Source organism: Pollachius pollachius (genome assembly GCF_949987615.1).
Source record: "Pollachius pollachius genome assembly, chromosome: 8".
Lineage (NCBI taxonomy): Eukaryota > Metazoa > Chordata > Actinopteri > Gadiformes > Gadidae > Pollachius > Pollachius pollachius.
In genome coordinates, this window is record NC_136941.1 from 1,539,602 (window position 1) to 1,564,491 (window position 24,890).

At 41.9% G+C, this 24,890-nt stretch overlaps 1 protein-coding gene across 3 annotated transcripts in view; it reads right to left on the reverse strand.

Moving 5' to 3' along the window:
* LOC307079176 (uncharacterized protein) overlaps positions 1 to 24,890 on the reverse strand; it is a 47,419-nt gene that overhangs the window by 2,770 nt on the left and 19,759 nt on the right. Inside the window, exons 1-15 of one of the 3 annotated variants that reach the window (XM_079741307.1) lie at positions 10,614 to 10,688; positions 10,205 to 10,453; positions 9,574 to 9,837; positions 9,336 to 9,461; positions 8,843 to 8,981; positions 8,292 to 8,422; positions 7,947 to 7,988; positions 7,126 to 7,151; positions 5,195 to 5,225; positions 4,545 to 4,567; positions 4,377 to 4,413; positions 4,039 to 4,061; positions 2,122 to 2,158; positions 440 to 501; positions 139 to 199 (exon numbers count right to left, since the gene is read on the reverse strand). In XM_079741307.1, coding sequence (XP_079597433.1) covers positions 139 to 199; positions 440 to 501; positions 2,122 to 2,158; positions 4,039 to 4,061; positions 4,377 to 4,413; positions 4,545 to 4,567; positions 5,195 to 5,225; positions 7,126 to 7,151; positions 7,947 to 7,988; positions 8,292 to 8,422; positions 8,843 to 8,981; positions 9,336 to 9,461; positions 9,574 to 9,733 — 898 coding nt within the window. In that variant the 5' untranslated portion in view covers positions 9,734 to 9,837; positions 10,205 to 10,453; positions 10,614 to 10,688. Of the gene's footprint in view, positions 1 to 138; positions 200 to 439; positions 502 to 2,121; positions 2,159 to 4,038; positions 4,062 to 4,376; positions 4,414 to 4,544; positions 4,568 to 5,194; positions 5,226 to 7,125; positions 7,152 to 7,946; positions 7,989 to 8,291; positions 8,423 to 8,842; positions 8,982 to 9,335; positions 9,462 to 9,573; positions 9,838 to 10,204; positions 10,454 to 10,613; positions 10,689 to 24,890 lie in introns of those variants that run through there. The other 2 variants (XM_079741308.1, XM_079741309.1) reach the window with 2 other exon arrangements.

Sequence of the window (24,890 nt, forward strand, 5' to 3'; positions counted from 1 at the left end):
ATCCCCTCTCATCTATTTCTGGACAAAGCATTTCAGAGGTACAGGGTGAACTGATCATGAATATTTAATAGAATTTGGATTATTTCATATTGTCATTAGTTGCATAACTGCAGCTGTAACATAATTAACACAACTCACCTTCAGCAGACTGTGTTTCACTGGAGGGAGCTGGAGGGCTGGATGTCTCTAGACCTGCAGGCTGTGTTCAAACATACAGTTCATCCATACTGTTACACCACTGCATTAAATCCTCTGTCATTCTACTACATATAAGGTAGCACTGTACAAATACACTTTATATCATTTGACTAAGACCTACAATTAATTAGCAACAAGGTGTAACTATAACATTCAACAATAATAATAACTATAATAAAAAAGACAAAATAGCAGTTTATTATTAATGACACAGAGACCACAAATAATGGTCTGAACGTACAAGCTCCGTAGAGAGGAGAGGTGTGGATGAGGGACCAGACGTCGCTTCTCCAGCAGCTCCACCTGGACGGTTATAGAGTAGATAAAGTTAGCCTTACATTACAAACAAAACCTGTAGCTGCTGCTGCAGAGTAGCTAGCTAGCTACCAAAAATGAAGGCTTTCCTTTCCTCCTCCTATTTTCTCCATTTTCTAAATTGCGGGCCTGAAGCCTGCCTCTCTCTTTCTGCCTTTTTTCACCGTGCAATAAAGTAAAAATATGTTCAACTTTGGGCGCTGGGCCCAGGGTAGCAGCACTCATCAACAAAATAATAGATGTAACAAAATGTCCAACAACGTTGAAAAAGCTTTCCAAGTACATTTTTACAGTCAGAGCAGATCTCTGGGAGCAGCTCTGTGAGAGTTCTGTACTCTTGGTGTACAGACTCTGTCCTGGTGCTTGGGGTCTCTGCACTTCAAATGAGTGTGGGAATTTTTAGCATCAAACGGTAACCTGTCCCCCCCCTTTCAGGGAGCAAAGTAGGCTGCAAGATGGAAACTAGTGAGGGCAGCAAGGTTTATTACTTTTTTCTTTCTTTATTCTTTTCTCTACTCTAGTATGGTCAGAAAAATAAAACTGTGGTCTGCTTGAAAACGGGGTTCTATGTCCGCTTCCAAGTGAACTCTAGTTTGGTTTGCTTTAGGTTTTTAACGCAATCAGACCCGTCTATAACATGCTTGATGTTGTGTTAGTGTGTCGGCACTGCGGTTTCTGTATAAACTGTGTTAACAACTTGTTTTGAAAACAGGACGTAGTCACATGTGAAAAGTCGCTTACTCTCCATGTCAGCTCGGCCGTAGTCATTTCAATTAATTTACCATAAAGGATAGAAAATGGGTGCAATCCAAATGTAAGGGCGGCCGGCTTGACTGCAGTCAACTATATATCCCACCCACAACACACACGATGCCTTGTGGGTGGGATGTGCACTTTTTCCACACACAGGAAATAAAAAAAACATATTCAGCCATGTATACGTGAACTTTTTGAGATTAAAGTGAGTCAGACGTGGTGCAATAAGGAGGGGAAAGCAGTTATCGAGATATGGCCTGAAGAATATGTAAAAACATTTTGTGGCTCATAAAATTGTGTGTCATCGATTAGTTGTTTTAATTACTCAGTTAAAGAATGGTGGAAGTTCCTCCAAATGATTTTTAATTTGTAGGAACACCGAAGCAAAATGAAAAACAGAAGACCGGACAAAGTTGCTCCATTGTTATTGTCCTCAACTAGGAGGCGTTGGGAGTTTCCCTCGGAGGTTCTGTCCAACAGACGAGCGACCCGCCAACCGCGAGGCGTTGGTTTACAATACGGTCGGCCTATCAGAGTCCAGTGTGAATGCTGACCGAACCAAATGAAAATGTAACAAAGCCTCACCCTGAATTGGACCGAGTCTACAAACTAAAGGAGTGAAAGCGCCCTTTCTACCGTTTGTCCCTGCTCTGTGTTGTCATGACGACTCAGTGAGCTACGTTATAAACGCCACTGAGCTGGCGTTATGCTGGCCACATCTCCCCAGAAATGTTTTTAATCACAGCGATATCATTTGACTTGGTGTGAGTCAGTGACCCTTTCGAATCACTGGATATTAATAAATTATCTGTTACTCATTTACAAAGTGAAACATGTGGAAAAAGAACTTACCATAGTGCGCCCTTTCCCGTTTCAGTGTTTTCATTTTCTATAGGATAAAAATGTAAATAAAATATCAACATTGGGTTCATTACAAGGTCATCATCCAATAACTCCACCACTGCCAGGTAGGCAGTGATGGAGTATTACCAAGAAAGTATTACCAAAACTCAACAAAAATGTATGCTTTCCAACAAGAGATAAAAACACACCGGACCATCAGATCATATCTTATCAGATCATATCTTCTTGACACTGATTTCATCTTATAAACCAGTTGTCTGTAGAACCAAACCAGCTGTGAAGACAGTACAGGTATGGAGTGAGGAAGCTGTAACATCACTACAGGACTGTTTTGAGGGCACAGTATGGGAGGTATTTTCTCAGGGAGACAACTTGGAGGAGTATACCTCTAACGTCCTTGACTACATTCAGTTTTGCACCGAGACAGTACTGCGCACCAGAACCATCAAGGTGTTCCCTAATCAGAAACCCTGGTTTGGCGGTAATGTGAGGTCGCTGCTCAGGGCGAGAGATACTGCCTTCAGGTCGGGTGACATGCTGGCCTATAGAACTGCCCGACGAGACCTTAAAAAGGGCATTAAAGAGGACAAAGGCAAGAACAGACAGCGCATTGAGGGTGACTTTGAAAACACGGACCCCAGGGGCAGGTCTGCGGTCTGTTTCAAACCGACCGCAGAATGTCAGAGTAGGGGATCTGACATCCTCAACTACAACCTTGAACACCGGTGCGCCCCAAGGTTATGTACTCAGCCCAGCCCTATAAACCCTCTTCACCCCTGACTGAGTACACATCCATTCATCCAACACCATAATCTAATGAGCTGATGACTCCACTGTGGTGGGGCTCATTAGTGACCACAATGAGTGCCATTACAGGCAGGAGGTCCAACACATGGCAGAGTGGTGTGTGGAAAACAACCTGGTCCTAAACACCACCAAAACAAATGAGATCCTTGTGGACTTTAGGAGGTCCAAGAGGACCACGCAGACCCCACTTACCATCAATGGGGAAGAAGTGGAGAGGGTGGACTCTGTTAAATTCCTGGGGACGTACATCACCAAGGACCAAACATGGGCTACTAACATCTCCAACCTTGTAAAGAGGACCCAGAAGAGGCTCTTCTTCCTACTGAAGCTCAAACAGGCTGGTTTATCCACACACCTGCTCATTAACTTTTATAGGAGCACAATTGAGAGCAACCTCTGCAGGGCTGCAGTGTGCGGTATGAAGGCTGCACAGCGGAGAGCAGGAGGGACTTGGCCAGAGTGGTTAGGTCAGCAATAAAGATCATAGGAGCTGAGCTCCCAGACCTGGACTCTGTGTGTGGTGACCGCCTGAAGACGAAGGCAAGGTCAATAAGCACTGATAAAACTCACCCTGGACACACCTTGTTTGTCCCCCTACCATCAGGGAAGAGGTACCGCACACTGCGGGCCCGCACCACAAGACTGAGGAACAGCTTTTCCCCCAGGAGCTGTAGCCTCCATCACCCCCTCAACCCCCTAACAAAGCACTAAGGACAACTCTCCTCCAGGAGCAGTAGCTTCCACCACCCACAACCCCCCCGCCCTGCCCCTCCACACACACACACACACTGGACTTGATGGGCACAATATGGACAGGGTGTGTGTGTGTGTGTGTGTGTGTGTGTGTCTATCTAATCTACATATCACTATTTATATATGTTTTAAACACTTCTGTGATTTGGTCTTTGTCTTTGTGAGTGTCTTATTTGTCATCGTCTCATTGTGTCTTTTTGTGTTTTGTGTCATTTAACCATTTAAACTCTAACTGCTGCTAGAGAGTGCCAACCTGTATTTTGTTGTGTACTACAATCACAATTAAACTCCTTGAACCTTCACACATATTATTGTGTTCTGTATCAAAACAGTAATAACACTTACCTTATAATAAAGATGAATCAATTCTATATAGAGATAAACAATACAGTAACATGTCAGGACAGCAGTCAATATCATTCAGCATAACCATGATACATGTTAGTTTAATGTAACATGATACATGTTAGTTTAATGTAATCATGATACCTGTTAGTTTAGTGGTATCATGATACACATGATACATGTCAGTACTTTAATGTTATCATGATACATGTTAGTTTAATAAAATGCGTCGCTCCCAGGACTATGATTGATGTAATGAAAGATATGAATCCTATCATTATGAACTGCTCAATATATTCTATCTGTTACTAATTTACAAAGTGAAGCATGTGGAATACCTCTGAGCTTCCCCTCCTGTTCCGGTTTTTTCTTTCTCTATAAAATAAAAATGTGAATACAATTTAAACATGCGGTTCATTAGAGGGTCATCATCTAATAACTCCACGACTGCCAGCTAGGGTCACACATATTATTGGGTTCTGTATCAAACCAGTAAAAACACTTACCTTCTGAAGTCGCTTACGCATGTCTATATAGAGATAAAGAATACAGTAACATGTCAGGACAGCAGCCAATATCATTAGTTTAGTAACATTAGTATAATGTAACCGTGATACATGTTAAAGTTTAATCTAACATGATACATTATTATGAACTGCTCCATATATTCTAATCATGTAGAATCAGTTAAATTAGTTCCTGGTTTCCACTCTGAATTAGCCTCTACACAGAAAACATCTTGACAGACTGAATACGTGTAGGGAGACGGCTGCCATTATCGTGGTCAAACAAGGACAGAAGTCTTTCTACCCTTTGTCCCTGCTCTGTGTTGTCATGACGACTCAATGAGGTACGTTATAAACGCCACTGAGCTGACGTTATGCTGGCCACATCGCCCCAGCTATGAGAGTAGTGTCTTATATACATGGATAGCACCATTCTATCATCTAATATCTAGATGATGTTGTTCAGTAGGTCTGCCACTCTGGTCCCTCTGCTGGGTAGGCTCTGACTCTCTGGTACAATAGGATGAAATGTTTTAATCACAGCGATATCATTTGACTGTGTTTGAGTCAGTAACCCTTGAAAATCACTGGATATTAATAAGTTATCTGTTAGTTATTAACACAGTGAAAAATGTGGAATAAGAACTTACTGTCACACGCCTTAACCTGTTCCGGTGTTTCCTTTTTCAATAAAATAAAAATGTCAATCCAATATGAACATTGATTTCATTACAAGGTCATCATCAGTGGTGGATGAAGGTGGTCATTGCCCCCTAGGTTACTATTTTTGTGAGGCCTTCGTACTGATCACGCAGAAAAAACTAAATTCAGTGCCATGTGTAAAAGCGTGCTAGGATTATTACATGGCCCTCACGCACACACTCGGAAGCACTGGCATAAACACACACACACACACACACACACACACACACACACACACACACAGAGACAGCCTTCACTAAAACGGCAATGAGACAGAAACAATTGTGAATTCCCCATATCTGCTGCTACAACGTATTTCTGGGGACCGACAAACAGAACTCCCTAATGAGGCTGGTAAAATCCAATTTGCGCAAAATATCGCTTTCAATGGACGGATCAGAGACGAGTGATTCAGTCTCTTTTGGTCCATTGTGGATCTCAGTCTATCTTTTACTAGCGCCAATTAGTGCTGGGCGGTATGACCAAAGATTTATATCACAGTATTTTTCTCAATTCTAACGGTTTCACGTATATGACGGTATTCTTTTTAATGCATTTTTCAGGTGTTCACTAGTGCGGCCACTAACAATTAATTTTCTAACGACTAATCTTTCGACAAATTTTTCAATCAATCGACTCATCTAAACTACTAATTTAAAAATAATTAAAAATAATAATTACAAATAATAATAATTACGCGCTGAAAGCAGGCAGGCACGCAGATATGGTGCTCGGGATTGCATTTGCGTGAATGGCGGGGTTTAAAACATTACTGCCAAAGTCCTTTTAAGTAATATAACGCAGGTTCACAAGGCAGCCACAGGAGACGCCAACATTGTTTTCAACCGCTCGGTACCGCGCCGTATTAATTCCCAAGTTTTGAAAATAAAATAAAGTATTTGAAGCGAATAAGTGACTCTATTTTTGATTTGTTTATTTGGTTTTGAACGAATAGTTTTGGATGCATGCATCGGCTTTGAGTTTGTTTGTTTGTTGCTTTGAAATGGCATACCCTCGCAACACACACGCACACACCTTCATTTATTCAAGCATACAGCCACTACAACCTGCCGATCTTCAATCAAAACAACATCAAGTAAGTGATGCCGCAGGGCGTTGACAAGTCCTTCCCGAGGCGTCCATAGGCTTTATGGTTTATATGTTTGAAAGCCGTGACACACTCTTTTACCAGCTGGCCTGAAATATCACGCCGCGCAGTCATGGACCTATAAAGAAAGTTGCAGTCAGTCGTACCATTCTTGTTTAGAAGCGCAACAACGAAAAGGGTCCCGTCTGAAACAGTGTCGCGCGGCGCAGCGTCCCGAACGTTGTGTAATCAAACACACTGGTATGGAGGTATACCAAAAAATCATATCATAACGAAAATACACACCGGTATGCGGTGTGAACCGGTATACCGCCCAGCACGAGCGCCAGTTTTGAAAAAGAGCGCCCCCCAATGGCATTGGCCACAGGCAAAGTCATAAATAGTGGAGAGCTATATCGACAAATGGAAACACTTCGCTTTCCCCTTTTCATACATTCTGCCTCTTTGCTGTCCAGCAGACATGACTTATTCATTTACAACCAAATTGACTTTATGTCTCTGGCCATATGACATGGCCCACACATATACCCAATCATTTGCTTCACTTTTTAATGGTTCTTGTTATGGGCCAATAGGGGTGAAGACTTTTTTTATTTTAAGTAAAATTGAAAATAGTCTGGCCAATCCAGGGCCCCTTGCACACCTGGGCCCCTAGGCTCAGCCGAGGCTAGCCTGTATGTTAATCCGCCTCTGGTCATCATCTAATAACTCCACCACTGCTAGGTTCACACATACTATTGTGTTCTGTATCAAACCAGTAATAACACTTACCATCTCATGTATTTGTTTTTCGAATTCTATAGAGAGAAACAACACATCGACATGTCAGGACAGCAGTCACTATCATTGAGCATAACCCTGATACATGTTAGTTTATTGTAACTATGATACATGTTAGTTTAATGTAAAATGATACATGTTAGTTGAATGTAACCATGATACACGTTAGCTTAATGTAACATGATACATGTTAGTTTATTGTAACTATGATACATGTTAGTTTAATGAAACATGATACATGTTAGAGTTCAATGTAACCCTACCTCCGAGGACTATGATTGATTTTAAAGGTATCCATCCTATTATTATGAACTGCTGCATATATTTTAATGTAGAATCAGTTGAATCAGTTCCTGGTTTCCACTCTGAATTAGCCTCTACACAGAAGAACATCTTGCCAGACTGAATACGTGTAGAGAGACGGCTGCCATTATCGTGGTCAAACAAGGACAGAAGTCTTTCTACCCTTTGTGCCTGTTCTGTGTTGTCATGACGACTCAGTGAGCTACGTTATAAACGCCACTGAGCTGACGTTATGCTGGCCACATCGCCCCAGCTATGAGAGTAGTGTCTTATATACATGGATAGCTCCGTTCTATAATCTAATATCTAGATGATGTTGTTCAGTAGGTCTGCCACTCTGGTCCCTCTGCTGGGTAGGCTCTGACTCTCTGGTACAATTAGATTAAATGTTTTGAATCACAGCGATATCATTTGACTTGGTGAGAGTCAGTAACCCTTGCAAATCACTGGATATTAATAAATGATCTGTTACTCATTTACAAAGTGAAACATGTGGGATAAGAACTTACCAGTTAAATCCCTTTCCATTTTCAGTCTTCTATAAACCAATGCTATGAAGTGATAAACAACACATGTCAGAACAGAAGTCACCATCATTCAGCATAACCCTGATACATGTTAGTTTAATGTAAACATGATACATGTTAGTTTAATGTAAACATGATACATGTTAGTTTAATGTAAGCATGATACATGCTAGTTTAATGTAACTATGATACATATGTTAGTTGAATGTAACCATGATACTTGTCAGAGTTTAATGTAATATGATAAATGTAAGGTTAATGTAACCATGATAGATGTTAAGAGTTGAATGTAACATGATACATAAAATAGATGAATGCAACGCTTACCTCCCAGGACTAACAATATAATGAAAGATATGCATCCTATTATTATGAACACAATCGTAACATATGGAAAACATGTAGAATCAGTTGAATCAGTTCCTGGTTTTATCTGCACCCCTCCCACAGAACCACACCTGAAACCAGAAGGACAAAACCACGTTTAGTTCTAGAGTAGTAGACTGGGTGATGGTACGAAGGTACTGGGTTCGATCCCCAATGTCCACAACCAACCTGTAGGCCTTCAGGAAGGTTCTTGAGCTAGATGCCCGACCCCTAACTGTTCCTAATGACCTGTATCTACCTGTGTCTGAATTCACTGGACACCGCTTTGGAGAAAATGACTAAATGGTAAATTATATATATGATCAAGCATTAATGACACTTTTATAATGTCTAATTCTGATAATTTAATTATTAAATTGGAGAGTAAACAAACATAACATTATGACTATGGCAAATAAAAGCCACACCAGTACATGATATATTGCCCAGGCCTAATTCTTAACAACCATTATTGTACTTTATGGACAGATTGTTTAATTAACTCCACTTACATCGTGTGGGGTTGGCATGACAATGTGGCCTTTGAGAATGTGTCATTATCTGCTGAGTCACTACAGAAGAATCCATCCAGGGCCTCACACTCAGCATCTGATGTTGATGAACATGACCTCTTCACCTTCAGACCAAGACCTGTCAATCACAACAGTTACAGACAACCTGAGAGTACACAACTTATGTTATAAATATGAGCAACACAACTTATCTGTTATCAACATGAACAACACAACTTCTCTGGTATTAACATGAACAACACAACTTCTCTGGTATCATCATGAACGATACAACTTCTCTGATATAAACATGAACAACACAACTTCTCTGATATAAACAACACAACTTCTCTGATATAAACATGAACAACACAACTTCTCGGATATAAACATGAACAACACAACTCTGATATGAACATAAACACAATGGTCTCATCAACACAATATATGGGGGTTGCATGGGGGGCGTTTCCATTTAATAATATAGATGTACCTTTGTCACACTTTGTACAGGCAGTGCATTGCTTCTGTCCGCTAAGGTCTTCTTTGAAAGTACCATCGGGGCACTTTGAGCACAATGAACTGGTTGTCGCTGTGCAATCCCTACGAACCCTATATCCTGTTGGAAAGAACGTTTCAAATATGTTGTTTTCCAATGGATTTGGTTGAAGAAATCATACAGAAGTATTTTGTACAACAGCTTGACAACAGCTGGGTTAATGGACTCTTACCAGCAGGACATGCAAGGCAGCAGACCTGTCCCACTCTGTATTCATCGCTGGTACACAATGGTGATGCAGTACTAGCAACGCCATAAGTATTACAAACTGAACATATTAGGAACATCATTTGTAAGAACATGGTGGTCCAGTTTGTATGACCTTCAACCATCTGATGGTTTTTGGCAGATAATTCTTCTGTGTGTCTGTGCAAGTCTTGTTATTCAATCATTCATTGCCATGCAGCTACAGACTTTTCTTGAAGTTCAGAAACATCTGGAGGGATAAAAAAAAATTCAGGAGTTAATAAATGTATTAAAATCTTTACTTTTCTCTAAACCAAAATAAAACATTAGAGCTGTTAAACAAAGTTGTTAAGCTTTTATGTTTGCATTAACTGTGATCTAACGCTTATCATTTTGCTGTGATAAACTTAATACATTTGTGAGTGTTAAAAGTGTGTCAAAAATATAATGTACCAATTTTATGTTCAATGGGCTACATCATTTTCTAGATTGATTTGGTATTTGGATCCTATGTTCAATATAGGATTTCTTTGTGTGAAACACTCCACCTTACTCATCCATGTAGGCCTGCACAAATACACACATACATATACGCATACTAAACCCCAAACAGTCACCTGGCTGCAGAAGATCTCAGGGCCTAGGGGCCAATCACCAGCCTGGAGGCCTGTGTGTAGGCCAGCCCAATGAGCAGGCCCCAGGCCTATAGGAGGTCTGCACCTGGAGTTAGGGCTCTATTGATGGTTCATCAGCTGAGACACAGGGTCTCTTATGATGTTCCCAGGAGCCAGAATGTTTGTTGAAATATACCAATCCTATTTTATAAATACAACCGCGGAGTTCTTCGTTGTTTCTCCGTGAGGGAACTAAGTGAAAGCGAAAGTAAGAATGGCACCATAAACGTATCACTCTTTTCATGCAGTTATAGTTTTATAAACCACCTGAACTTTCAAAAAAAGTGTGAACGACCTGAATATAATGACGAGGATTTCAGTTTTGACATAGACAGCGTTTACATTACCTTACCTTAATAGAAAGCGTCCAAACATTCAAAGTTCCTGGTGAAACACATTCCTTCGTCCTCCTGCAACAAAATCCAGGAACTCATGAATATTCATGAAGTGTCAACGCTGTCACGCCTTCTCATTGGTCGGATTTGAATACATCCATACGCCCTCGTTGAGGAAGGCACGGAAGAGGTCCACTATAAACTCATACCTGCCCTTAAAGGCAGGTATTGCAAGTGTGATAATGCAAGCCGTTTCAAATCACTACTGGTTTTATTCATGGTAATTCAATGACCAAACCATTATTGTAGGTTGGTGGATATTTGACCTCGTTTGAACCTTTAAATAGCTGCAACACACGCTCATTAAATTAAAATATCTCAGAAGAGATTGCATTTCCGATGCATCATCTTATATCCGTGGAGCATGCCCTATCAGTTCAACTGATCCTGGAGAAACGCCACAATGTCAAGGAGATCATGATGGGCGTCCCGTCTGAACGACCCCACATTCCTGAGGTTCCTGAGCAAAGTGGACAAACCAATAACAATACCATCAATATTACGGATGGACGTTAGTATCGCCCACCGTCTCAAACATAAACCAGAATTAAACTGGATTCAACCCAACAGGCGGGACTTCTATGAATTACAGCTCTCAAGTGAATGAGCATTTGTCGTTCTGAGGATTTTGAGGTATCACATTATTTCAGAAAGATAAGAGCAGATCTTTTTTCATGAACATTTCTCAGAAAAAAATTCTCAGAAAGAGATAATAAACTCTTCATTTCATAAAAACAGGGCATCATCTTTTCAAGCATTACAATTTTTTTCAGAATACAGAAAAAAAGAGTAGATTATTATTTTTATATTGTATTTTTTTATGTGAATGTATTGATTACGCTTCCGTTCGACTCGATTCACGTGTCACATTAAAACTCAAACCAGGGCTGCCGTTTCATATTTCTCCAGCAGATGTCACTGCTGGTGAACTAAATATTAGATGAACATAGGCTAGCGAGAGCATTGTTCTTGTCATTCTTCTGCGCAAGGTGCGCACGATGTACTTGTGAATCCTGTACAATGTTTATAAACATGCATTCCTGTTGGACAGAACATTTTTGCCAATCGACTGTTAACTCTAAGAAATAAGAAATAAATGATTTAAACAAAAACTTGAAACTGATTTTATTTATTTAACTATAGCATTGTTTCAACAAGTTAGCTAGTTAATCCAGACATGCAGTTGTCTGTATTAGACAGAACTATTGCTTGATTAAGACAGCTAGTAAGCTAGCTATTTCAGGCATTCTGTGGGATTGAATTAGTCAACTCGTTAGCTGTAGTTCAGATATTTAACTCTAACATCTGGACCGGTATGACAGCATTCCTCTCTCACTCTGTATTCTACCTGTTTTTTATAATTTGCTGATGCAATAAAGCTGCCAATGAAATATAGATTAAATAAAACTAAATATATTAATAGCATTAATTGAACATTAAAAAATAACATGGCCGTCCAGCGATCAACGGGTTTGAAATATTTTGATAGCAACAAGGTTGTGCGGTAACATATAAAAGGCAAAATATGGTATGATACATTGTTTGGTTGAACATGATTGTATACGATTGGCCACATTGGCTGCCATATCATCATTGCCTTGCGGTTCTCACCTGGCGTCGATCAAATGGACCGCACAGCTCAGGGGTCAAGGCACCCTAAGGATGTAATACATCTGAATGTAGGCTTCATTAACAAGTAATTACCCAACCTATAAAATATATTGCTTTACTTGCAGTAAGTATCCAGATGTCCCTGAATGTCTATGCCGAGTGATGAAAAACTAATTAGATCCATTGTGGTATGGCTGTCTCGGGCTAGGTATGACTCGGAGATTGGTAAATGTTCAACACGTGGTTTATTCTAACGGAGACACAAGGTAAACAAGCTTGCGTTCTGGAGGTGGTTCATGAAGCATCTCTCAAGCACAGGTAAATTAACGTTTATATTGGGAGTGGGCGGAATGGTAAATAAACCACGCCTACATGTTCTTATTTACCCAGGTAAACCTTTGGTCTGTCTTGGCTTTAGCGGACTTGGCAAAGTGGCCATGTTTGTATTCTTTAACTTATCTACAAAATCATTAAACCATACATGGTGTTGTCTATTATGTGAAGAAGAAACCATTCATAACTGTTAGCTTGAAACATGTCATCAGAAATAGCATAGACTATACTACAAGGCAGATCACGAGGCAAAGGGGTTGTTCTTTTTAACGGAAGGTTGGGATGCAGAGCAGACACACACGAGAAAGCGCAAAAAAAGCGATCTACACTAAAAACACAGGAGTATCTAAAATGCAGACTCTGAATATGTTCCTGTTGTGGCCGCTAAAGGGCAGTGTGTTTATCAACCCGTCCGATAGCCAGGCTATTGTACATCATGGGTTATCATACACCATGGACTGTCTGTACTGCCATAGACTATGAAACAGCCTCATAGAGGGGAGTTTATGCTAAGGCTTTTCTTCATGGCTTTCTTAGTATGGTAGGGTACACCATGATGTGCTTTCACTCATTGAGTCGTGTTTCCACTTCAAAACATGAAAGCTACACTTGCACGGCTGGAGCCCACTTGAACGGGGCTACAGCTGTGTATATCACACGACATTACAAATTTTAAAACAGCCGTCATTATCTGTCTGTAGATATTTTCATAACGAGTGATTCCTTTCTATTTTAACCCACCTGCTTTCTATAATCCTCTGTATATTGTCATAGTGGGTCCAGTCTGTATATCATAGTGGGTCCAGTCTGTATGTCTTCATAACGCAGAGGTCTATGAAACTGATTTGGTGAATCAGTGTGTTGGTCCGTAGGTCCGATTCTAAAGCATGAAAATGCTGTTTCTTAACTGACATTAGCCTGATGTTGGGGTGAACAGGAAGTGGGCGGGGTAAGCAGGCGTAGACATGTATACAAAGACAAGGCATTGGCCTTTAGATCGTACCTCAACGTCGACGCCGCATTGGAGAGGCAAAGACCGGCCAGTAAATGGTCTAGTACAGGGGTTTTTAAAGTATGAGAGAGTGAGCCCCCCCTCAGAGAACAAATTTCAGCTGAGCCCCCCCCCCCAAAAGAATGTTCTAAATCCCTGTGTTTTGAAAGATCTTTTAATTATTTTACACAATTTAAACATCTGATCGTATTTTAAACATCTCTGATCATATTTCTTTGAAACATTTTTTGAAACATTTTAACATATTTTTGAAACATTCTAAAAATCTTTGTGCGTTTTTAAACACATTTAACACATTTTAACATCTTTATCTAAGCATGTTTTTGCTTAACGTTTTTGAAACACATTTGAACATCTTAATCTGTAAACTGCCAGTTTAGCCTCCTTTTTTAGCTCACCTCAACTTTAGTGGGAGCAATGAGTTTGCGTAGCTGTGTTCGAAATCGTTCCCTATCACCGATACAGTGCATAGGGTGACCAGATCCCAATTCACCAGAAGTGGGACAAAGACTACGAGGCGACCTGGGACCTTCAGTGGGGGTTTCAGTCCGCAATAACAGATAATCCCCCGTTCCCCCCTTGTCCGTTCTATTTAGAAACATATTTGATAAACGTGTTTTATTTCGCTTATTTAGTTATATTTCATAATTAATTAAGGCCGCCACCAGAGGGCGCCTTCAACGCATTTGCCGCCCTAGGCGATTGACTAGGATCGCCCTTGCATTGCTTCTTGGTGGTGGGCGTGCCCTTAACCTGCGTCCGAGACCAAGTTTCATTGACATGATCAAACAACCTGCCCCTCCCCCTGATGACAGCCCTGCTGTCTCCGCACGCAGCTATTTGATAAATGCTAGATGATAAATCACGCATTTCCAAAAAAAAAAAAAATCGAGTCTGACTGTCAATAACAATGCGGGACAACGTCTCAATTTGCGGGACGCGTTCAAAGTCATGGAAATGCAGGACTGTCCCGCACAAAGCGGAACATCTGGTCACCCTAACAGTGCACTATATAGGGTGCTCACCATTTTGTAGTGGTGTTCGAATTCTCCGTGGTAAATTTCACGCACTATAAAGTAGACTTAAAATACCCCAAATTTGAGTGAACATCCGATGTTCCCTACATGTTACTCCCGTATACCACAATGCAGTACGGTCGTGTTTTTCCGGCTCCGGCTTTCGTTTAGAAATGTCAACAATTTGTTTGGGATTTAACATAGAAAATATAACATTCAAAATGAATAAAAGAAAACTTGATCAAGGAAATGTAACATTCAACATCAATACAACCTCCAGCTTACCTCGTGGGTGCCCGGTTTGTTCACATGATGTGGGCGCATCTGTCTGCGTCACACAAATACCCGGCGCATTTACTGACGCAAAAGACGTTTAGAAATGTTCAGCGTAGTGTCCGAATTCTCGTTTGTTCGTTCCCTATATAGTGCTCTATATCATAAACACTATTTAGGGAATAGTATGTGAGTGAATAGGGACGACGCGCTGCGTCTGTTTTTCCTGTTACTTTTTCTGGTTTATTTGTGTGTATGTGTGTGTGTGTGTGTGTGTGTGTGTGTGTGTGTGTGTGTGTGTGTGTGTGTGTGTGTGTGTGTGTGTGTGTTGTGTGTGTTTGTATCCTATAAAAGGGGGATGACAGGTCCGTCAGCTAGAATCAATAGGAGGCCGGTATGAAGCCCTTGCCTGAACCTGTCTGTGTTTTCTACCCACAATGCACTTGAACGTGACAGAGACAAATTCCACATTCCAATGTGGAATTTGGGGGGGGGGGGGTGAGGGTCACACATAATAATATATAGTATAGTATAACACTTTATTAGAACTATACTAGAACTCTAATAAAAGGTAAATAAATGGTGTAAAAATGTCTAGTTTCACGGAAGAGACCTTATATTATGATTGTTGTATTTTTTTTTGGTTTTAATTGTTTTGATTTTATGAATATACGTCAGTGGTTGATTTATTCCCCCGCCCTGATGGACACCAATGTAGTTAACGTCACCTGATACAGTGTACTACTTCCATCCAACTCTAATACAGTGGTTACAAAACCATTTGTCAAGTAATATCCATTACTTGACAAATTACTGCTCCATTACTGCTGGTGGAGGGAGAGCTGATCCTGGGGAAGGAGGCGGAGCAGGAGGGGGCCAGCCCTGAGGTCAGTCCCCGTCCTGGGTCCCATGTGGAAACGAGTCCATTCAGAGACTCCGGAGAAAACATTTTCTGCTTTCATTCTGTGGTATGAATGTAATGCTATGCAGGGCATGCTAGCGTGTTAGCATAGCGAGTTTCACGGTCGTCCTGCACCCCCATTGAGAGGGGGTACACTATAATATCAACAGCCTAACATGGTCATTGTTCAGAGGTATAGTTTTAATCAGATGTAACATGAGAACGGCGCGCCGTGGCCATGACCCTTGCTGAGAGACCGACGCGAGGCCTACAGTCCCCGGGTTCCCCTAAAGCTCCTTCACTCTAACCCAACCCCTCCACCTGAACCGCGCGAGGTCCTCACCAGAACCTCGTGTTGCCAGCCAGTGGGGTGCATGAACGCGCTAAAAGAGCGGCGTTCATTGAACGCACTCATATATTTTGTGGACGATGAACGACGCTCACGCACTGTTTACCGGCTCCCGTGGATTAACTGCAACAGGCATACCAGCATGGCTTCTTAAAACAATAATGACAACGGAGCTAAATGAGTTTTATGAACAAACAAGTACAGATTTGAACGGTAAAAGTCTGAACGTCAGCCACATCGGTAACAAATTTAGATGTATGACGGATTGATGAGCAACGTTTGCTACAGTCCACTGGGTAGGCTGATTGACTGATCTATCCAGTACAAATCTAGGTGGACACGCCCACTTGTGATGTCAGAAGCTGCACATTTTCAAAGGGCTTGTAACGGCTAATCACACTCACACCTGGTGGTATAATATGTCCCTGTATTTTGGGTCATTTTCATTGGGTGATGAAATTATATGTGAGTAAACAACATCAGACTAGGTTTGGGGTGGTGTAGTGAGCTAAAGCCAGTTATCAACAGCCAAAGTTAGCTTAAACCCTGCTGCTACCGCTACGTTAACTTCGAATAACCCTGTCAAAAGGTGTGTCCGTTGTGGTTATTCTGGTTTGGAATGAAACAATTGTCATGACAAGCTGTCCGAATTAGTATTGGGAATATGTACACTTGTGTACATACATACACTCTACACAATAATCATTTTTTTCAATGGACAACCCACAAATATTATAACAAGAAATGTTATAATCTTTGATTGTCAGCACCTGTCTGGGCTCAGTGACTCTGTGGCCTCCTGCTGGTTATTCTCGGTTTTGTCCACCATGTGTCTATTTTACATTAAGGGCATTTAGCAGACGCTTTTATCCAAAGCGACTTACAATAAGTGCATTTGTTACAATAAGTACATTTGTCATAAGAAGTGAAACAATATATCGCTGTCGGTACAGTAAAGATGTTCATAGAACCAAGTTCAAGTATTACAATCGCTAGGCTAACCCATTCCCCGTGTAAAGCAATGATAGCAGCTACTGTAGATGCTACACAATTAAGTACCTTGAATAAGTGCAATGTACAAGTGCCAGGACGAACAACATTCAATGGTGGCTGTGCATTGGTTTCTATGCAGAGTCGAGGTGAACTCTGAACAGGTGAGTTTTGAGTCTTTTGCGGAAGCTGGTGAGCGACTCTGCGATCCTGACATCGGTAGGGAGCTCGTTCCACCACTGAGGTCCCAAAACAGAGGAAAGTTGTGACTTCGCTGATCGACCTTTGCTTGCTCTTAGCGATGGCGGTACCAGACGTCCAGCTGAGGTAGTTGAGCGGAGGGATCGAGCTGGGGTGTGTGGCTTTACTAATGCTTGGAGGTAGGCAGAGGCAGTTCCATCGACTGCCTTGTATGCCAGTACCATCATCTTGAATCTGATGCAATCTATTACAGGGAGCCAGTGGAGGTCTCGGAAGAGGGGGGTTACATGTGAGAACTTTGGTAGGTTGAACACGAGGCGCGCTGCCGCATTCTGGATGCGCTGCAAGGGTTTAATCGCAGAGGCAGGGAGTCCAGCCAGGAGCGAGTTGCAGCTTCTGCAGGACTAGAAGCTAAGCTGCTTCCCTTGTGAGGAAGGGCCGATCCTGCGGATGTTGTAAAGTGCAAATCTGCAGGATCGGGCCACCGCAGTGATGTTTGCGGTGCAGCATAACTGATTGTCCAACACTACACCAAGGTTTTTGGCAGTCGGAGAAGGAGATACAGTGATGTTCTCAACAGTGACCAGTAAGTCCATGTGTGGGCAAAGAGTGTCGTCAGCATAGAAGTGATAGGAAAAGCTGTGGGATGTAATTACAGAGCCCAGAGATCTGGTATAGAGGGAGAACAGAAGAGGCCCCAGTACAGAGCCTTGAGGGACACCAGTATCAAGCATGCAAGGTTTGGACAAGGAGCCATTCCATGTTACCTGATAAGTGCGATTCATCAGGTAGGATGTGAACCACTATTTTTGTAGTGCCTCTGACTTCGCCTCTCACCTGTCCATCATGGTCTCCCACCCTTTTTCCTGCTCACCTGTTCCTCATTGTTTGTTAACTACTCCTATTTATATCCTGGGCTGTCAGGGCCAACTTGTCAGATTGATGTTACGTTTGGTCTTGGCTTACCTAGTCAGTTCAAAAGGCCCTGTAGTCTGCCTGCCTAGTTCCTGCCGGTCTGGTTCCTGCCTGCCTGGCTCCTGCCGGTCTGGTTCCAGCCTGTGGTTCTGCCCTCTGACTGATCCCTGACTACTCTTCAGAAGGTGACCTGTCTTTTCTTCCTTTGTTTGGATTGTTTCCCTGTCTTAGTCTACAGCGGCCTTGTGCCCTTTTGTGCTATTTCAATCTTCCCGTGAGACCAGACTTTAGGTGGAGTTTCCAGGTCCCTTGTCACAAACAGAACACAAGCTAAGACGCAATGTTCAACCCTTTATTCCTGGGCCCTCATCACAGGATACCCCAACAACCAGCCCTTCTCTTGCTCCACTTGATCACAAACAATAATATGTAACTAACAATGTTTGACTGACACACGAAAGAAGGCCATTTAATGCTAATCCCAGCACCCTAAATGCTTCCTGATCAACTCAAGAACAGTAGTAAATAAAAAGCACAGGAATTACACTTAAAAAAGCAAAAGCCATTAAATATAAATAAGATATCCTCATTGATGTACAGTGCAGTAGAAGTTTAGCAGACAAACAAAATATAGTTGTATGGGTGAAATATGTACATGTCATCGTTTAAAAACGTAAATATATAAAATATACTACAATTTTCTCTCAAAGACAAGTGGTTCCTCTCACCCAACATCTCCTTATCTCCGTATTAACATTCCCTGTACATCTTCCATGGTGGACGCCCAAGAGATGTGGAGCTTGGAACCAAACAAACGTTACCCATCATATCCCAGGACGCCTTATAGACCAGACCTCACACTATTCATTAACCCCTCGCTTGTCTTTGCTCTGTATGTCACATATAGAAGTATAATGTGAGGATTGATCAAATAATGATGACACACCACGCCTCTTCTTCTGTGAAAGCTGGCATCAGAAAATAATCTGCCAGGTATATTTCCTCCTCTAGTTTCTGAGTTTGAAACATCAGATTCACTTTCAGGTTGATCCAGAATTTTTAGAACTGCGTTACTTTGTCTCCTGTAATGTCATTCACCTTCAATAGTGAAACACGCTCAATGTTAAGGAATCCTGGGACTGGACCCATCTCGATGTCTCTCCCTCCAGCAGCCGACCAGCAGGCTGACTGGGAGGTGAAGGGGATGGACTGGGAGGCACTAATGTCTCTCCTGATGACATCGTCCTCAGGATCTCTGGACATTAGCGGTGTAGTTTCTGGAAGAGAAGGCAGCAGAGAGTCAGGACATACAGCCAGCCTCCACATGCAGCAACACTTACTGAAGACTGAAGCCCAGTGGAGCAGCTCTGCAGCTGGGTACTCTCAGGTGGAGATGAGGTCACAACCAGACACACAAACACACACAGCCAGACACACACACACACAGTCAGACACACACACACAGTCAGACACACACACAGACACACAACCAACCCTCACAACCACACACAAAAAACAAGACACACACAATGAGCATGATTATAGATAACGGTTGACCGCAGGGCCCGGTTTCCCGAAACCTTCTTTAAGCCTTCTTAACGCTGAGTCATTCGTAACCTCTACTTAAAGATCTCCCTTAACATTTTGCGTGTTTCCCGAAACGTTCTTTACTACGAATCTCTTTAGTACGTTGTTCGTTGGTAAGGTTGGTCTGAAGCGCTCGTAGGACCTTCTTAGCTCTACCGTAGTGATGTTTCGGTGCCTGGCTCTAGTCGCCGCCACTGTACAGTAACCTTTAGAAATCCCCGTTGCTCATTAAACTGCCACATTGGCAGTGTTGTGTTTCACCATTGGTTTTAAGTCAGGTATTTTAACAGTTAATGGAAGGACGTGATATGAGGCGTAGCAGGATAATAATGCAGGATAGCAGGGTAGGCCAAGTTGTTTAATTGTTCATTCCAAGGTCGCATCCGTAGTCAATTGAGGCCAAATCAAACGGCATGTTTGAATTAACAATGTTGTCTCGGCTGTTATTGATTTGGGCCGTTGGTACAATAGGCGAGTTCAGTTTGATTCGCTCACCAACAATTAAAAAATGAACAAAACTGTCTTCTAAATTATGGAAATTATACTGAGAAACGAATAAACCATTAGGAGCAACGATTGAACGGCGGTCAAAATACTTTTTTCAACCACCGCCTCTTTCCCTTGACATTTCCCACTGCAGGAAATGTATACATGATCCCACTGCGCAATGTGTCGTCGGTGTGCCGTCCTCAGTATGTCTGTTAATACCCTGACGGCCAGCTAAACTCTTTCCCAAAACACCAAGACTCTGCAGACGTATATCTCACTTCCACGGGTTTATTGGACGCACATGGGAAAAGGTGAAACTGCAACACACAAATAAAAGGGCAGAGAAATCAGAAGTGTCTTACAATGAAAACTATACAAACTTGTCAAAATAGTGATTACTACCTTAAAATTAAATCAAAATACGTACCAACGATGCTATGTAAAGCACAAGATTTTGGCGGATGTAATTAAATTGTTCTAGATTTACTGAACCAGCTAGACGCAAAATGAGTTTACTTCCTGGAGTCACTCGATAGGCCGATCGGAACCGCGTATCTTAAAGGGAACGCGTCCTGAATAGAAACGCATACCTGTAACATGGAACTTGTACGCGTAACAAAGCAGTCGGAGTGACGTCTTTTCTGTGTCACTATTGGTCGTCAAATTTCAGTTTACCGAAGGGGTTGTTTTGTAACGCCTGGCGAAATTTTTTTGTCTTTCTTTTTTACTTCTACCGAACGTCTAATGTTGATGTCCGTTGGACCTCCTTGTAAGGGCTATTTATAGTCCAAATGTGACATCTGAGTGACGTCTTTTCAACGTCAAATTTAGAATCATTTTAGACGCCTTTTTTATACTACTTCTCAATGTTTCAAGGTGTTTTCTGGACCATTTTTTTTCCTGTAGCTGTAGCATTTCTCCTTTGAACTGGGTAAAAAATAAAGTCAGTATGATATATCATAAATCTCAAGTTCCGCCTTGTGCGTCAGTGCCACACCATCACAAGCAATCGACTCCCCATCCGGACGGGGGTAAAAAAAAAAAAAAAAACGTTTGGAGGGAGGGGCTGATGGGGTGTATGAGCCCCCCCCAGAACCACCCGTGCTTATTTTAGATTTCCTGGTTTAATTATTTTAAGTAATCAAGTGATTCTTAATGCATATATTTATTTTTTCATTTATCTGTTTATTTAATGGAAATGCAGTCTGTGGGAAAAAGTTCAGTAAATAATTTCATGGTAGCCTTAAAGAATTGTGACGCCATGCCAGCCATTGTGGTGGGCATCCGTGGCCTACTTGTTAAGGAGTTCGAATCCAGACTGGGACACAAAAAGTGTGGACAAGGTAGTGCAGCACTCTCCTACGTCCTCATCCACGGATGAGGTGCCCTTGAGCAAGGCACCTGAAACTCCCACCTACTGCGGTGTGCATGTCTTCATGGGATGGGTCAAAAGCAGAGGACGAATAAGAAGCAGAGGACGAATAAAGGTGACTTAAACTTTTTCCCGGTCGATATTTTCAAGAGAGCGAGGGTGCGAGCGAGAGACACTGATCTCAAACAAACCAGCAGATAACAGCTCCGTATCAAGGGCGTATTTCAAAGTGAGCCAGTCAGTACGTTTACATGCACAGCTTATTCAGATTTCAGCCATAGTTCGACTATGCTCCTCAATTGGATAACTGCAATTGTCAGTTCACTTCGGGTCCATAGCATTTCTCCGACGCTCCATTTAAATAAATTGCTGTTTCTCGTTTTCCGACAGCAACAACCATGAACATATGAATTAATCAATTAATTTTAAAAAATAGCGTGCTAAGAGTGGACGCTATTGGGAAACCGGGCCCAGTACTGATCAGTACACAAGTGAAAAAAGGTCCAAAGGTCATCTTGGTTTAAAGAATAATTGAATTAAGTTGCAGTCTAATATCACACTAAAAATTGGACGTTGGATAGACGTTCAGATCATGTCTGTAGTCCGTCGGTCCATGACCAATTCTGGACATCTATTTGACGTCCAAACTTGGTCCACTATTTGGGCGTCAAATGATGACCAAACTTGGACGTCATATTGACGTTCAACATTTCACCATTGAAATGGGGTCATTGTTTGGACGTCATTTGGACGCCTATGCCAGGTGCAGGAAATGTATTCATGATCCCACTGCGCAATGTGTCGTCGGAGTGACATCTTTTCTGTCATTATAGGACGACAAATTTCAGTCCACTGAAGGGGTTGTTTGGTAACGCCAGGCGACGTCTCTTTTTCAACTTCTACCGAACGTCTAATGTTGCTGTCCCTGGGGCCTCCGTGTAAGGGCTATTTGTAGTCCAAATGTGACGTCAAATTTAGACTCATTTTAGATGTCTTTTTCATACTATTTCTTAATGTTTCAAGATGTTTTCTGTACCATTGGTCGACTTCGTCTCGGGCAGTAAGCCGTCCACGAGCCAGGCATATCAAACTGTTTATTGCCCTGCCTCTCGGTGATTATCCCTTACATCTCGCATCTATTTCAGAGGTACAGGGTAAACTGATGGTTAATATTTAATATAATGTGGATTAGTTCATAATGTCATTAGTTACATAACTGCAGCTGTAACACAATTAACACAACTCACCTTCAGCAGGCTGTGTTTCACTGGAGGGAGCTGGAGGGCTGGATGTCTCTAGACCTGCAGGCTGTGTTCAAACATACAGTTCATCCATGCTGTTACATCACTGCATTAAATCCTTCATTCTACTGCATATAAGGCAGCACTGTACAAATACATTTTATACAATTTGACTAAGACCTTCAATTAATTTGTAACAATGTAAAGACGTAACTGTAACATTCAACAATAATAATACCTAAAATATAGCAGTTTATTATTAAAGACACACAAGCACAGACCACAAATAATGGGTTGAACGTACCCAGAGGAGAGGTGTGGACCAGAGACGAGACGTCCCTTCTCCAGCAGCTCCACCTGGTCGGTTATAGAGTAGATAAAGTTAGCCTTACATTACAAACAGAACCTGTAGCTGCTGCTGCAGAGTAGCTAGCTAGCTACCAAAAATGAAGGCTTTCCTTTCCTCCTCCTATTTTCTCCATTTTCTAAATTGCGCGCCTGAAGCCTGCCTCTCTCTTTCTGCCTTTTTTCACCGTGCAATAAAGTAAAAATATGTTCAACTTTGGGCGCTGGGCCCAGGGTAGCAGCACTCATCAACAAAATAATAGATGTAACAAAATGTCCAACAACGTTGAAAAAGCTTTCCAAGTACATTTTTACAGTCAGAGCAGATCTCTGGGAGCAGCTCTGTGAGAGTTCTGTACTCTTGGTGTACAGACGCTGCCCTGGTGCTTGGGGTCTCTGCACTTCAAATGAGTCTGGTAATTGTTTAGCATGAAACGGTAACCTGTCCCCCCCCTTTCAGTGAGCAAAGTAGGCTGCAAGATGGAAACTAGTGAGGGCAGCAAAGTGTATTACTTTTTCCTTTCTTTATTCTTTTCTCTACTCTAGTTTGGTCAGAAAAATAAAACTGTGGTCTGCTTGAAAACGGGGTTCTATGTCCGCTTCCAAGTGAACTCTAGTTTGGTTTGCTTTAGGTTTATAACGCAATCAGACCCGTCTATAACATGCTTAATGTTGTGTTAGTGTGTCGGCACTGCGGTTTCTGTATAAACTGTGTTAACAACTTGTTTTGAAAACAGGACGTAGTCACATGTGAAAAGTCGCTTACTCTCCATGTCAGCTCGGCCGTAGCCATTTCAATTAATTTGCAATAAAGGATAGAAAATGGGTGCAATCCAAATGTAAGGGCGGCCGGCTTGACCGCAGTCAACTATAACCCATCCACAAGACACACGATGCCTTGTGTGCAATTTTTCCACACACAGGAAATATGAAAACCATATTCAGCCAGGTATACGTGAATTTTTTGAGATTAAAGTGAGTCAGATGTGGTGCAATAAGAAGGGGAAAGCAGTTATCGAGATATGGCCTGAAGAATATGCAAAGACATTCTGTGGCTCATAAAATTGTGTGTCATCGATTACTTGTTTTAATTACTCAATTAAAGAATGGTGGAAGTTTCTCCAAATGATTTTTAATTTGTAGGAACACCGAAGCAAAATGAAAACTGAAGACCGGACAAAGTTGCTCCATTGATAGTGTCCTCAACTAGGAGGCGTTGGGAGTTTCCCTCGGAGGTTCTGTCGAACAGACGAACGACCCGCCGACTGCGAGGCGTTGGTTTACAATACGGTTGGCCTATCAGAGTCCAGTGTGAACGCTGACTGTACCAAATGAAAATGTAACAAAGCCTCAACTTCACCCTGAATCGTACCAAGTCTACGAACTAAAGGAGTGAAAGCGCCCTTTCTACCCTTGGTCCCTGCTCTTGTCATGATGACTCAGTGAGCTACGTTATAAACGCCACTGAGCTGGCGTTATGCTGGCCACATCGCCCCAGAAACGTTTTGAATCACAGCGATATCATTTGACTTGGTGTGAGTCAGTAACCCTTGCAAATCACTGGATATTAATAAATGATCTGTTACTCATTTACAAAGT